The sequence below is a fragment of the Blennius ocellaris genome (genome assembly GCF_963422515.1).
Source record: "Blennius ocellaris genome assembly, chromosome: 19".
In the NCBI taxonomy this organism is placed as follows: domain Eukaryota; kingdom Metazoa; phylum Chordata; class Actinopteri; order Blenniiformes; family Blenniidae; genus Blennius; species Blennius ocellaris.
Window position 1 is genome coordinate 10,531,033 of NC_137668.1, and position 16,823 is coordinate 10,547,855.

At 40.9% G+C, this 16,823-nt stretch overlaps 1 protein-coding gene across 1 annotated transcript in view; it reads left to right on the top strand.

The window, feature by feature from the left end:
- Positions 1 to 8,707, top strand: part of kcnb2b (potassium voltage-gated channel subfamily B member 2b) — a gene marked incomplete at both ends in the record, with an annotated part of 85,992 nt that extends 77,285 nt beyond the window's left edge. The window contains one exon of the mRNA XM_080515151.1: positions 6,728 to 8,707. Within this exon, the coding sequence (XP_080371277.1) occupies positions 6,728 to 8,707 (1,980 nt within the window). The remainder of the gene's footprint in view (positions 1 to 6,727) is intronic.
- Positions 8,708 to 16,823: the final 8,116 nt, after the last annotated feature.

Consider the following 16,823-nt stretch of genomic DNA (forward strand, 5'->3'; position numbering starts at 1 on the left):
GCTAAAAATTGAACTCTCACTCTGCGGTAACAGAAGGTGCGGGTGTCCTGAAAGCAGATGAGAAGTGGTTATTGATTAAGGTTCCTTTCAAACACCGTCAGCCCACTCAAACATTTTTTTTTTTTTTTTTTGTGCTGCTGAGTAAATCTCACACTTTCTGCATTAAACACAAAGTGAAACCATCTGATTCCTGCCTGCAACTGGGAGATAGTTCTGCATCTCTCATTGATCTTAGCAAAGGCTTTGTGGTTTACTAAACAGTCGACAAGAAAAATAATTAGCATGTAGCGCTGGCTTCACACGCTGTATATAGGGCATATTGTCGGGCTTGACCCTGAAAATGTGACTTTAATCATATAATGACAATACTCTTTGACAAAGGTTGCCAAGCAGAGGGAGGGACAAGTAATACACTGTCGCTGAATGATGATTAATGAAATCGCCTGCAACACTGTATGGCTATGCTGCATTATGCCAAGACAGATGGGTTGTATCCACTGTAATTATTGGCTGCACTGAGGGCTGTTAAAGCTATGTGAAAAGCTCAATAGCTTTTCTGGAAATAATAAGTATTCATTATTACGCACCTGACTCCTTTCAGACTCTTCCAAAGTTAGTTTGCCAGATGGATTCTGGAATTGTTTATTTTATTCAGATTTAGTTACAAAAGTTTGAACAAAGGGTTTCGGGACATATTTGTGCAGCGCACATATTGTATCAGCTTCAAAGACTTAATTTGGATCAGGTTTATCTGTTTTTTTCTCTGTTATTTTCCTCTTTTTTTTTCATGAACTCAATTATCTTGTCTGCAGACTAATGGTTTCCGAATTGAGGCCCAAATCATAATGGCTGTGGCATCCCTCCAAACCTCTCTGAATGTCTGAACCCTGGTGGATCTGCAGAACAAAATAGTTGATGGCTACTGAATATCACAATCTCTCTCTCTCTCTCTCTCTCTCTCTCTCTCTCTCTCTCTCTCTCTCTCTCTCTCTCTCTCTCTCTCTCTCTCTCTCACCCTCATTCTCATTCTCTTTCTTTTTGAGATTTTTGGAAACTGGCCATGATGAGGGCACTCAACCAGCAGAATCTTGACAGAGTGTTTCAGGCGGGAGGGTTCTCCCCTCCTTTCTTGTAGATTAATGTAAGGTCTTTCTAAGGGTGTTTTCAAGTCATACTCCAACTATCCATGGCTTATAAATCTTGTTAAAGTATCTAAAGAGTCCTTAATAACGCCATATTTGATCAGTGTCATCATTAATTGTTGGTAATGGCTCAGTAAATGAATTTGTAGGCATTCAAAAGTCCTACCTTTCCATTTGCCCCTCCAGCCCCAGACCCGTCGCCAGCACATGGAGCCATTGGTCTGAATAACCCAGATAGATTTATCCACTTGCACTTGAAAACTTAAGTAAATAATTCATGACAGTAAAAGATTGTTCTTTGTTTTAATGTATCAAAACTGTGGCGCCCCAGCACCCCTGCACGGCTCAGTGAGGTCATCACCCAGGAGGAGATACAGTCCCAGAAGATGGAATACCGCACAAGTCCTGGAATCAATCCACATTACCATAGCCATAATCGCCCGGATTGATTCGGCAGCAAAAAATTATCATACCTGAGGAATGGCTCAATTTGCCCTGCATAAATTGACGACACCAGTGGGGGAGAGGTGGAGGCAGGGGTGTGGGCGTCGCTGTGGACCTCAGAGGTGGATCATGGTGCGTAAGCGCTCCGAGCTGGGATATCAATAGGAGCTCACTGGGCTTGGCTCAGTGTCCATAATGTGATGTGTACACAATCGATAGCCTCCCTCAAGCTGGCAAATGGGCCTCTCATGTGGCGCAGGCTATTTTTCTTCCACACCACCTCTTTCCTCCACCCCCCACGATCTGAAGAGCGATGTAAATGCAGACAGAGGAGGTGATGCAAGACGCCGGGTGTAACTGTGAGGCGACAGCACTGTCACTGATGACAGGACATTTGCAGAGGGGTTAGTGCCCGTATTCACTGCTTCCTTTGTGAACTAAAACCGGATGGGGAAAGGTGACTCTCACAATTTGAAGAGTTGTGGTTGAGATGACAGACGGCCAAGGATGGAAATCAAGAGGGGCTCAGTGGAGAGACTCGAGAGGGCTCTTAACGCTGCGACTCTTGTGTGTTCTCTTCCCTGGATCAACTTTGCACTTCCTACTCAGGGTCGCCCTGAGGATGTAAAACCACTTTAAAAGAGCTGCAGAATGAAATCATGACCACTGGTGTGAGTGTGAGTGACTAAAGCAAATTCTCCTGCATGCACAGAAGATTCCCCTGTAGTGCTGCTCAAATCATTGATTTTTTTTTTTTTTTAAGTTGTCCCCAGAGGAAGTGATCTAGTTTTTCATGATTATCGTTGTAATGTGCTCAGCGGTATTAAAAGAAGTCATCACAGACGTCTTCGTCTTCGTCCATCTGTCTTTCACCTCACTGTACACCTCATCGTGAAGCACCTCGCTGACGCAGCCGTGCCGAAGCTGACTTTGCTGCAAGCGAGGTGATGATGAGTCACCGGACACAGACAACTAAAGCGTGCCACACTCCACCTAATCATCTGAAGACTTTACCCTCCTGTCTAAGCCAATCAGGTCTCATGACTGGCCTCGCTGTGACCTGACAGGAGCACCGTGATCTCGAGGTCAAAACTCTCCCAGGGAGAGGGAAAGGAAAGACTAAGACATTAAGAAAAGTTTGGATGTTATGATTTTAAACACCATTAAAACAATATAAACTCTTTTGTAATTTGCTATTAATACAGTGAAGAAAGAAAATAAGACTGCTAGTGACATTTCAATCTGAATTATTTTCAGCTGATAGATTACAGATTACAAAGTGTCCAGTTTAGTAAATTGCCTTATTTCACTTCCTGCGTCTGTCTGCGTTCGTCCTCTGGGTCGCTTCCAGGTCAGCTGGCTTTCCGTTTTTTTAATCTATAGCATTTGATGCTATACTTAATGCCACCGCTCATGCAAATCAGGGGTAAAGAAGAGAAAGTCTGAAGCAATTGATCTTCTTTACTACTCCCACTCAATTACTGCAGGTTAATGTAAGCCACCTCGGGATTGCTCATGCCCGCACTCAAACGCCATTTGTGGCGTCCATGAGGTGTGTGAGAGTGAGACCGCAGGGGTGCGGGTCAGTGAAAACATTAATCACCGCTTCTCTGTGTGAGAGCGTGTTTGTGTGCAAGCCCACACGACCATCCAGAGCGCACTTTCAAAGTGTAGACGATTAACTGTTTCCTGTGAGGCAAATAAAACATCGACTATAAATAAAGAACGGTTGACTTCTCCGAAATGTTTTACTTTTTGACTGTATTTCAATAAATCCTGCATATACTCCACCATTTGCTGTGGTGTATCTGAGAGATCAGCGATGTAGACTATGCAATTTACTGCTGGTAAGCCTATAAACCGAGCACAATCACTATTTCATCCTCTTATCCGCTCTTCTACCTTGTTCATGTTCAGCAACAGGAGCATAAGCAAAGGTCTCCTGATTTAAGCGAGCTTTCCACGAGCTTGCCAAAAATGTTCAGGGGTTTGGAACCAATCTGTGTCCTTACTCTGACTCCTTCAGCTCAGTGCCAGGCCTGCCTGGGTTGCTTCACTTAGCTGCTAATAGGTTTAACCTAATCAGTACCAGCATTCATTTAGTGATAACACTTCCCCCACTGAGCCATGACACCATCTCTTCTCTCTTGCTCTGTCACAAAATGTTTCTCTGCCTCTAAAATTTGATCAAGAGAGACCTCCTTTAATAAAAAAAAACGATTGATAGTAAACATGTACATTTCTACTCGTCGGCTGGCAATGAACAGTACATACAAATGTATGTGACCAAGTAGTTTATTTTTGCACTCAATAAATTATAGGGCACTCATTAAATACCTGAAAATTGCAGAAATGTACCTTATTATGTCTGTATGATATTAATGTATGCATGTGATATACAGTCATCTTGTTGAGTATTGTGGTAATGATATGATTTACAAGATATGCAAAAACCTAAATCATATCAATGCCTTTGACATTTGAGATTTGTTCTTCCAAATAAGTGTTGTTGTTGTTTTTTTTATTCGAACACGTTGACATCGTGATAACTACAAAATGGCAATATATTATGCAGCACTACTTGTTATCATACAATATTCCAAGAGATCTTGAACTTGTGTTGCTTTGTAAAGTCAGAAAAAACAACTATTTACATGTCATTTGAACTCGATAAAAAGCTTGATCAAAATCACAAAAATGTGTAAAAGGTTATAGAGTTGTGAGAGCATGCAACATGACGTGTCATTCACATGAATGAATGAATACATTTTTAATTTGTGTCATGCACACAAGTGCCCAGCCCGCATGGTCTTATATGACACTATATACATTAATAGGAAGATGACCGTCATGGTACCTTTTCAATATAACACAAACATTTCATCAAAGTAAAGAGTCTGGATACAAACCTTCCAGCCCCATTGTCCAGGCTTTTTCCATATATCTTGCCAAACTAAAAATTTCATTTCGAAATAACCAACTCAGCATATCACCTTCTGCCAACCAAAAGAGATCAGGATTAATGCATTCAATTTTTTTCAAACCAAGTAATTATTTAATCATTATACAGTGGACAATATAACATGGAATGAAATTCATCCTCCACCAAACATAAATCACAAACATTACAGCCCGTTCTCTTCAGAGAGCCCTTTGTAATGACCCACCTCCACCTCTAGGGGCAGCACTCATGCCCTGCCCTTAAGAAGCCCAAATGACTTGTTTCCCTTAGTTTTTTCTGCATAATGCTTATCATCAAATATGTGGCCAAGGACCATTTTCATAATTGTTACAGTTTCAAGAAATCCTGAACAAGGAGTCTTCTATATGCAGCATCACTTTATTTAATCACAATTTCCTACTTTGGATGTACATTTTTTGCTGATGTGTGTTCCCTGTATACTTTATTGTTTGTCTGAGAAATATGATTTGATATTTTACACAAATAAATTAGAGCATCTACTTTTAATAATATCATTAAATATGTATAACAGTAACTAATACTATGGATGGATGGATAGATGATTTTTCAGATATATTAGTTGTTTAGATTCCAAAGCCTTTTCCATCACTCCTGTTAGTGGAAGTGTCCTTGACCTTTTCAGGCAATTGTTTAGTCGACAGAAACTCCTGATTCCTAAACACTGCAAAATCCTTAAGATTTATCTCATCGTATTTGGTGCTCATATGTGGTATTTTTGAAATTAATTTAGTCCCAGGAAAGATACAGTGAGTGTCATCACACTACTCAGTGGAACAAGATCGTAAGTGTGATCTTCAACTTAAATTGGTTTTTGATTAGTATTCAGGGTGCTTTGTTTTCCTGTCTAGAGTGAGACTCCTCAATCTCTGTTCATTACATTTTAATAGGTTTTTCATCGTTGAGGTCATAGAGAACTTTGTTCAAAAGAATGGTAATTCTTCTAAGCACTGGATTTCAGTTTGGGTTATGATGCACTGTGCAGCACTGAATGTGGGACAGACACTTCACCTGTGTGGGTAGAAACACTAAGTGGATCTGTGGGAAAGGACATCAGCAAATCCCAACTACTTAACTGTGGTGAAAGGCAGCGGCACAGATGAAACGCTAGATAAAACCGATGTAAAAGAATGAGCAATGTGATAGTTTTCACTGTTGAACAAGCAAAACAAACACATCCTCACACAATATTGGTCACATACTGTTTTGTTTCTAAATATTCAAATTCAGTCCAAACATTTACAGCTACATTTAATCAATTCTGTAAGTCCTACTCAAGGACTTGCAGCTGAAGTTCATGACCATATTTCGTCACACAGGATATTCTTTCACATCCTCTGTCTCCACAAGAAACAAAACCTTCATTATGATTTCTTCTGAAAATAGTTTGTTTTGAAATGCTTCTGCAGTTGTTTTTTTCCTTTCTAAATCGAGTAGTTATTTATGGCTGGCAGAGGGAAATTTAGACTGTTGCCAACAGGTGGAGCCAAACTCCTGTTTACCTTTTATCAGTTACACATAAGCTCTCCCTTTCAAACACACTCTTGCACACTGCTTTGTGCACGCACTCTGCACACCTCTAAATTGTGTTTATCACCCAGTCATTTCTCCTTATTTAAATGGAAGCCTTGTGTATCCAACAATCCATCGTGCAATGCTGCATTCACTCAGAGGATTAATCAGTCATTTGCTTCGTCTGTCATTTCACATTACCTTGTGACCCTATAGTGTCCGTCTCTCGCATGTCTTAGATTCTTTACATGCATAATGGAGTGCTCATCTATATGCAGGAACACACCCACAGTGCCTTTTTCAGCAAATGCAGCCACATTATTGGATTCATACCATTTACTGTACTCATAACACCTCTCAGCCTTGTTCATGCATGTTTATCTTCATCAGTGCATCTCTGATCTGTCACGAAACACTCGGCTATAAAACGTCGACCGACTGTGAGGGATAGAATTGTGGATTCAGTCAGGAAAATAATTTGCATAACTTGACTTTATAAATGATGGCTCATACATTGTCTATTCATATTAGCTGAGTATATTTATTGTCTTTTCTCTCCATCTCATGCCAACAATGTGATCACGAGAAATTGATTGTATTTCCTAGATGAGAAAATAATGTTTTGTGTCTGTGTGTGCTCTCTTCGCAGGCTCTTGCCATCATATCAATCCTGTTCATCATCCTGTCTACCATCGCGCTGTCTCTCAACACCTTACCAGAGCTCCAGGTCAAAGACGAGTTTGGTCACCCCAATGACAACCCCCAGCTGGCCCACGTGGAGGCCGTGTGCATTGCCTGGTTCACCATGGAGTACCTGCTTCGCTTCCTCTCTTCTCCCAATAAGTGGAAGTTTTTCAAAGGCCCGCTCAATGTCATTGACTTGTTGGCCATCCTGCCCTACTATGTCACCATCTTCCTAACCGAGTCCAACAAGAGTGTGCTGCAGTTTCAAAATGTGCGCCGTGTTGTGCAGATATTCAGGATCATGAGAATATTGAGGATCCTGAAGTTGGCCAGGCACTCCACAGGGCTCCAGTCTCTTGGATTTACTCTGAGAAGGAGCTACAATGAACTTGGGTTGCTTATTTTATTTCTCGCCATGGGCATCATGATATTTTCCAGCTTGGTTTTCTTTGCGGAGAAAGACGAAGATGCCACCAAATTCACCAGTATCCCTGCATCATTCTGGTGGGCCACCATCACCATGACTACGGTGGGTTACGGGGACATTTATCCTCAGACTTTACTTGGGAAGATTGTGGGAGGCCTCTGCTGTATTGCAGGAGTGCTGGTGATTGCTCTACCAATCCCCATCATTGTCAACAACTTCTCTGAGTTCTATAAGGAACAGAAGAGGCAGGAGAAAGCCATCAAGAGGAGAGAGGCACTGGAGAGAGCTAAGAGGAATGGCAGCATTGTGTCAATGAACCTTAAAGATGCCTTTGCCCGCAGTATGGAACTGATGGATGTGGTGGTGGAGAAAGGAGAGGACAAACCCTCCCTTGATAACCACCTGTCGCCAAACCGCTGGGGCAGCTCAACCAGGCATGCAACCTCAGAAACCAATCTGAAATCACCACATAAAAGAAGCTCAGAGTCTCTCCAGCAGAGCTCCCCTCATCGCATAGCCATCACTACTACCGGGAGTCCGCAGAGGACAAACAGGACCCCGCAGCATCTTAATGTTCAGAGGCTTGAGGAGATGTACAACCAGATGACAAAGTCCCAGTCCTTCACCAATCTCAATACAACAAGCTCCATGAGCACTCTGAGCACAACAATGACCGGCCCTGCCTCGCCGAAGAAATCCCAAAGCCCTGAATTCACACTGAAAGAGGAGGTGGAGTTGGAAATGAAAGAAGTCCAGTCCCTCTCAGCAGATAACATGGCCAGCTGTTCAGCAGACCTCCGAAAACAGAGCACCAACTCAGGTGAGGAGGATACTGTGCCGTGTCAGATTAGACACCCCAGAGCTCCACCTTTTCTGGATCTTGGCCAATTAAGAGCAGGTAATGACCAAAGCTCTCCTCACTTCGCACTCAAAGATGACCTCCATAAATCCATCAACCCAGGTGATGAATCGGAGCGTCACATAGAAGAAAAAGAGAACCTCAACAGTGCTGCAGAGAATCTTCACAGCTCTCCGAGAGGGAATAACGCACTAAAGAGAAAAGAGTTGAAGGTTAACTTCACCAAAACCTCTGCTGAAGGTCCTCTAACGCCACCCAGCACAACCTCTCCTGGAGACATCAGCTCCAGCATCCTGGGAGAAGAGACCCCGGAGGGAGAGACGTCGCCACTCATCCCCAGTTCAGAGGATTTGCTCCCTGTTACAGTGGTGGACACTTGCCCCTTGGCCCAAAATAGGCTGATGGTCGACACCCCACCCGGCGATGAAGATCAATCCACAGAGAACCACGAGGAGAAGCATCTGATGGAGGTGGCAGGCGCTGCACCTTTGTCCCCTAAGACAGGAACACAAAATTGCAGCCAGGGCGTTGTTGGTGCAGGCGAGGAGGCTGACAGCAACCAAAGTGGACACAAGGTGGAGAACCACATCTTTACATCTGACATCCACCTGATACCCGGAGACGGCAGCCTCTCTCCAACCTGTGAAACCAGCATGTGAATGTAAGGAAAGCTTTTGGGGACAGTAAGTCCAGCGACAACCTCAGCCTGATGTGTTGGAGAGCGGGAAGAAAAGTCCAAGGGGCTGTTGTAGCGGAAGATATTTTTGCATGGCATGACAAGTCTCTTTTACTTGTGTTATAGTGTGTTGCTGAAAAAGAAACTGCAGTGATTTGTGCAGATTAGAGATTCACTTTGGAACAATAAAATGGGGTCGAAAGGGATGCTCATGAAAAACTGACGACTCATCAACTCAAGCAGACACGGGTCCTCCCAGTGTACATAACGACTGTCTCCTTTTCTAGCAAAAGAAGGAAATGCACAGAGGGACTTATCTGTAAAAAGCATGCACTTAAGAAAAAAAATTGAAAAAACAGACAGATATTTTACGGTGCTTCATTTGCTGAAAGCGCTCCACTGTAAATAGGACATTTAAGGCAATGACAATGCACAGGATGGCAAAGGAAGACTGTCACTGAAGATACAAATATCTGTGAAAACGGAGGGGTGGGGGTGTGAATCGACAGCCCTCAGCTCAGTCTGGGTGTTGCATCGTAGCGACCTATTTAAAATTTAAAAAAAAAAACCAACATATCATTACCTTTTGTGGAAATGCAAAGTGTTCCCATGACGACCCTGTAATGTTTTTTTTTTTCCTTGTGAAACATGGTGTGTGAAACTGTAATGTTGGCATTGTTGCTCTTAGTTTACATAACAGCTGTGGAACGTTAAGTTTGAGCATCCAATACTCAATCTTTGAAATCAATTAACTGAGGCAGGAAGGACAAGAGCACCTTGATTCCTCTAAATACACCTGTAGTTGCCAAATATGTATTTAACCAGTAAGAACAGGAACTATCAGATACTACTGCAGCAGAATTTAAGGTAATAATCGAAGTGGTCCTCCTCCTTCTTCAGCCTTTTTTCAGTCCTTCCAAACCACAACAAGATGATCTTATGTACTCTCTGACATGTGATATATACACCTAAAGGTAGTTATAAGAATAAAGTATGAAATAAGTAGGTCTAGATTGGTCATAGCAAAGTTCTACAATAGGTACGTGAGACTCCAGAGTTAGGAGTAATCAATAATTCAGCACAGTAGATCTGGTTATTAACACAGATATATGCTTTACTCAGCCATTATCTACTTTGACAATTCAAACGAGATAGGCTATGAAAAAAAAGAATTACACTTTCTGATATCAGTGGACCAAATCAAGCACACTGACAAGCTTTCATCTATCTCAGCTGCATCGTAACATATAAAATAATAACATATATTAAGGCGGTAGTTTTTCTTTATTTATTATTATCATTATGGTTTGTTTAGCTGCGTGGTTTTCACCGTCCTCTTCTCAGCGTCCTGGTGTCATCGTTGACATTTGTTCAGTACTACTACAATTTTATCTAATCCTGCTGATAAGGCTTTTTTTGTATATGTGTGGTATCTTTTTTGAACTGTAATTTATTGTGTGTTATTGTGAACAAATTTATTTTCAGTCGAACTTAAACCCAAAGGAGTTTTTTTTTTTTTCTTCTCTGTATCACTCTCTCTCTATCTGGTCTTCTGTCTCGCTTTTGTTTTACAATGACTGAAAATATCTGTTGTATGTTGCCTTTTATTCCAATTTATTGCTGGAATATTTGTTTGTTTTGTTTGTTTTTTTACTTACAGCTTGACATTTGGCTGAGCATACTGGTAAGGTGTTTGTGATAGCCACACAAACCAGATTGGCAATGGCAGGACAAACATAGGTGATTTTTCTTTTTTTTTTTGGGGTGGGGGGGCTGTTTTACAGTTTTCTTTATTTTTCATATTATTGTCATGTTTGTTTGGTCTGGTTTTTTTTTCACTGAGAGGCGTGGAATGTGCAATACCGCATACTGCAATCTATGCAGGCCAAGAATTGTGGCACTTTATTTTATGTCTATGGGAATTTGTAAGTGTACAGGCAGAAATTACTTGTATTTTTCAAATGTTATATCTTTAATATGAGGCTAACCAGTATTACAACTACCAGAATCTCACAAACAATGCAAATGAGAATTTGACTTTTACTTTTTCATATTATATGGCTGGCTGAATGCTATCAAGCACATTAATGCCAGGCGTCGTTGAACCTCAAATTTGATTATCTGTGGGAATATGGATCCAAATTGACCACCAGGGCCTTTTATAATGCTGTTAGATATACATACAAATCTAACAAATGTCTGTGGAAATGTTAGCATAATCTAATTTCATTGGCCACAAACAAAGGATTTTATGTTTTTTGTGAATTAATGTTGAGAATGATTCTATTTTTTCTAAACCAAAATGGAGCACGACCACAATTTCCTGCCATACGGTGGTTGAAATGATGCGTGCCTTTTCATAACACCTCCGTTTATGAGAAGGTAGCAAGTCATTTTGCTTTGTTCATATAGCACTGTACAGAAAATTCTAATTTTATAGGAGAAATCAGGTCTTTATGTAATAGATACAAGTAATGTTATTGAGTTCTCAGGTTTTCTATAACTCTCTAATGTTCTGATTGGATAGATTATCTGTTTCTTCTTTAACAGCTAATGTCAGTTAGTTACTTCTGTAGTTTTTGAAAGGTGATGTTGTCAAATTCACATTGATGTCTTGGCTCCTGGAGTAAGGGGCCGCAATACTTCTCCCTCTTCCTGGGTAATGTGTGTACCACATTCAGTATCCACACTCCCATCAGTCTTCAGTGAGGTAGAGAGAAGTGCAAACTAAAGGAGGGAGGTTTTAATGAAGAGGGAGAGTGGCCGCGGTCCGGAACACATCCCTGCTGTCCCTGAACTGATTCATCTGATTCTTTCCTCTGCTAACGCCACCGAGTGCTCCAGTCCCGACAGCTTCAGAGGCTCTCACCACCTGGCATCCCCTCAGGAACAACGATCAAAGGCTTAAAAACCAGGCATGGAGAAGAAATTGGTAACATTGCGTCAGTGATCCATCACTTCTTTTGTGTGTGTGTGTGTGTGTGTGTGTGTGTATGTGCATACTGTATGCCTAAAGTAGCATAATCTGACTCAGTATTCAGAGATTCATGTGAGACCTCATGAAGTTATCTTTGCGAAACGATCGACCTCTCATCAGAAACAGAGTAAAATGTGAGGTCAAAGTTATTGTTTGGGATTTTCAACTGTCTATTTTCTTTAAAAATAAATAAATAAATAAAAAAGAATGTTGGATGATAATCTTCCAGTTTTTATTTCTTTGTTTTCTTTTTTTTTTCTGTACCTGTACGTTGAATTTATCCTTCATCCCTTGTTATTAGTAATCGCGTCTCGGTGTTAGCCTTGGGTAATCCTTCATTTTGACAGGTAAGGTAGAGAAACAAGGGATTGATCAGTTGCATCCTATTGGGATGAAGTTTGTGTGGATACTGAAGTTATTCCTGTGAACTGACAGCTTCAGGACCGGGCTCTGTGTCACTGTGTCACGATGGCAGAACAATCAGCGATGCTGCACGGGGTGGGATTGTTGTGTCTTTATGAGAGGATGGATGTTGTCCATGTCATTCATGCGTGCTTACCAAACCTTGCTCCAATGCATAATGCAACATTGTTTTTATGTCTTTGTATATTCTGCCTCTTACATTTTCTTGTTTTTGGGACGTTTTTTTTTCTTCTTCTTTTTATCTGTTAAGCTTTGAGAGAACATTATCATAAGACACATTCTGAGCTCCAGACTGTTTCTGTACAAAGCAACATCTTTGTATGCATGTAGAAGTCCAAACAATTATGTGACCACAGAACAATTTGTTATGGTACACGTATGTCAACATTTCTGTAGAGCATTGTTCTTCATTACGTCTATTAGCATATGCAGAATAACAAATAAATGTGTATATAACTCAAACGCTCTGGGTTTTCTCCTATACATTTCTTGGCCACATCGGCTATTCGTTGATGCATATTTTTATTTTATTTTTTTGGCATATTAAAGATCATTACATTGTAAGATACCAGGGCACAAGTCTATAAATCATTTCTATTTGCTCCATTTAAAACTGAAATTGCATTTGCAGCAAGACGATAAAGTTGTTTTTCATATCTAAAAGTGCGGACAAGCCAGCAATCTGCCGGCTGTTAAATTATTTATCACTGGAGGGAAATGCATTCTATTGCATTCGATGCAATTAATGGAAGTCCATGTTTCTGCCGCCCACTACAAGCAAACTGTGATTGTAAACATAAACAAATCCCAAACATCAAACACAGAAAGTACACTCTAAAACAAAATTAAGAGGTTAATAATGGATTATACCAAAGCACCAGCCTATTATCACTATTTATTGCTTTACATAGGGCCCATGATGACAGAATATATTGCATAATCATCTGATATATAATGATGTTAAGTGAGGTTTTAACTCAACATGAGACAAAGTCAGATTTGAATGCCAATACAAAGTTTTTGGGTAAAACTTGCTAACTACTTCCTTTGTTTTCACACCCACACATCACAACTTTGACAATGACAGCCATGTGTCATTCGGGTTGCATTGTGAGAAATTTCATAGCAGAATCAACAACCCAATCAAACTTAAAACGTAAAATGTTGTCCCATAACTCTCAGGAAGATATACTACTGTAATGTCCCTCATGGGTCACCTTTGCTCTAATGCAGTCCAAACAAACAAAGAAGCACCATTTAGTTTGATAGATGGTGTGTTCTGTTCCTCCCTACAGTTTCCTGTGAAGTGGACTGCAAACCATAGTGAGCAGAACATGCACACTTCAAATAAAACTCTATAAATGAAGTAAAAGGGATATAGGAGTTTTCCGCCATCTACCTTCTCTATCTTTTTGTGACAATCTGAGTCTGTACTGGGCTAAGAGCCGGGGCTTATCCCAGATGACTCTGAGCAAAGTCAGGAGACAACTTGTACAGGACACCAGTGCATCACAGAGCAGTCACACGTAGTCACCAGTCAACCTTTCATGTATATTTTTGGACCTGGGATGAAACCAGAGTCTGCATGTACAGGAAGAATGCCCACCTTCCTCTCCGAAAGGCCCTCAATTCTACTCCATGTATCTTCTCCAATGCAACTTTGAATAATTCGGGTTCGTAAAGTGCTTGAGCAGATTCCAGCTGGCGATGAGCAAAGGTAGGAAACGCCTCGGCAAAGTTACCAGTGCATAGCAGAGCATAGAAACCAACAGTCACACCTATGGGAAATGTAAGAGTCGCCAATTAACTTCAAACACATGTTTTTGCTTGGAGGAGGAAATAACAGTACATGGAGAAACTACAAAGCACACATGGGAATAAGAAGCATACTCCACAACTCCAACCAGACTCTTACTGGGGATGTTCTCATGTGAGGCAAGCACTAACTACTACAACACCACACGGTCCTTCATAGGAAGTTGACAAGTGAATGTACCCATGAGCGACTGGGGCCTAACAGAACAGTATGTAGCAGCAGCAACTGCAAGAACGCTGTTTATTTCTGTCCAAGTCCTGTTGGTTGAATTTCTTTTTATCACTTTAATTCAGTAGACTATTTCTCCCACCAGTATGATATTGCTTAAATATTTGTATCAATAGATTAAATAAATTCTGGGGAAACAAACTAAAGGTTATCTTTTAAGATAAGATAAGATCACCTTTATTAATCTCACAGTGGAGAAATTTACTTGTTGCATACAGTTCTTGAGGACACATGAGGAAAGGGGAGGAAAGTGCACACAGTTAGTAGAATAGAGGTATCTTATATACAATTTTACAAATTAAGTGACTTAGATAAAGTGTCCTAGGTTTGACATTTAACATAATGTGTAAATGGGAACAGGCCAACTGAAACTGTAGCTTTGACCAACAGCAGCCATCTTAATATTAAGTCATATTTCCACCCTAATGGACACAGGGGTGCATTTACAATACGTTTTTTTAAGATCATATTCTTAACTACACTCAATAATCTGATTACTTACAATGTAATTCATTATTTTATATTTATATGGTCAGTTGTGGCTGGTAGTGGTGTGTGTGTGTGTGTGTGTGTGTGTGTGTGTGTGTGTGTGTGTGTGTGTGTGTGTGTGTGTGTGTGTGTGTGTGTGTGTGTGTGTGCGCGCATGCGTGTGTGTTTTTTTTTTGTGAAGCACTTTGCATTGCAATCTGTACAAAAAGTGCCGTATAAATAAAGTTTGATTTGAATAGATTTGACTTGATGGGTTTGGATTCCTTTGATCATGAAAGAAAAACCTATGACAACACTATTTGCGAAAGTCCTATGACATCACTACTTGCAACTATAAAGCTCCTGTTCACGTTGCCCATCATTCTTACTTGAAAGCAGCCCTTGATAGCATTCGACGAGCCTACCAGCAGCGTTCAGAATATTGTTGAATTTTCTTACGAGTTTTTACAAGCAATTCAACCACTAAGCAAGTATTTTTCTTTTCCGAGACGACCAACAAACCAATATGTCTTCAGTATCCATCACCTTCAGTTCCTCGCCAACCGAAGACTACTACAACGTACAGGTAAGATAAGTGGATTACATTTTTAGGATTTGAACAATTAGATTTGAAATATTGCCTGGAAATACAACTTCTGCAACTTGGATATCAGGTGTCGGCAGAACGTAGAGCAGTATTACCGTAATTCGTAGTATAACCATCGGCTGTTAGCTTCGCGCCGTCACGTTCGACATCCCCACGGGTCGAGGTGTTTGATAGAGAAATGACCGAAAAGTGTGAATATGGTGGCGATATTATAAACATTATCAAGAGTAGACGTCGACGCTGGCGAGCGGTGGCGCCGCCGTCGTCAGTCGAACGTGTTTGACGTTGTCAGAGACTTTAATCAATCATAACTCCTGAATACAAACCAGGCATTTACTTCTAATTTGTTTCATTTTCCATTTTAGTTTGTGCGTATATTGAGTGTGTATTCTGTCTTTCTGTTGTCTCCACAGGAAATGAACACGGATGCTCCACCCAGGACACTGGTCCACAATGTATCATCAGATGTTCAACTCAACACATGTGAAAATGCCTGGAGGCCAGGCATGAGGAGACAGGGCCCAGCGCTGGATCCTGAAACACAGAGCACAGAGGTAATGGCACAAGAGAAACACACTACCTGCACCACACTAATATTCCTGAAAACAATGTGTTTGTGAAAGAGCTTCATCCACAACAGCCTAAAACAAGTGACTCCTTATCAGACAACCATCATATCTGATAGAGCAGGTTTCACTATGTTTCCATGATGAGTTAATAATCTAATAACTCCAGAACTCACATAATGACTGGATGTACATGTAAGAAAGCTAATTAATTGACGATCTCAGTTATTAACCATTTTTTCTATTTGATTTCCCCCCAGGGGCTCCTCGGGAAATTCAGGAGCATCCTCAACAGACTGACGCCCGAGAAATTTGACTCTCTGATGGAACGGGTGAGAGCTCTGGAAATAAACACAGAGGAGAAGCTGAAGGGTGTCGTTGACCTGATCTTTGAGAAGGCCATCGCTGAGTCCAGCTTCGCCGTCATTTATGGGACACTGTGCTGCCGCCTTGCCTCTGTAAGCATGATTTATTCATTTTTCACTCAGGTGACAGACAATTCATTGAAGAAATGTGCATGTTCCTGTTGGTCTGCTCCCTTTCTCTGTCCTGAATGAAAGAAAAAAATACAGTTTTCGACCAGTTGTGTGGAATCGCCACTTTGGGCAAGCTGGGAAAATTAGTGCTTTAAGAAATGTGTTTAACTGCGAGGATGAAGCAAATTGAGCCTTAATGAAAGCCCTGATATGGTGAATGTGATGTTTTAACCAACCAATGTGAATAATATCTCAGAAAAACCTTTGTCTTAAGAGTATTTTTAAACGGAATGAAGGTAAAAATATCTTCTTCTAAAAAAGAAGATGGACGACTGAAACAGTTCTATAATGTAGAAATGCTTTGTGCCACACTGCAGAGATCAGCACTCTAAACACCAGTGTGGTGGATTATTCAATATTAAACGTGATCAGCAGTCCGCTTCTTCTCCTAACCTCAACTTTTGTTTGTGGTTCACAGTTAAACGTTCAAGTCAAAGACAATCCCAACAGCAGAGTGGACTTTCACAGCCTGCTGTTG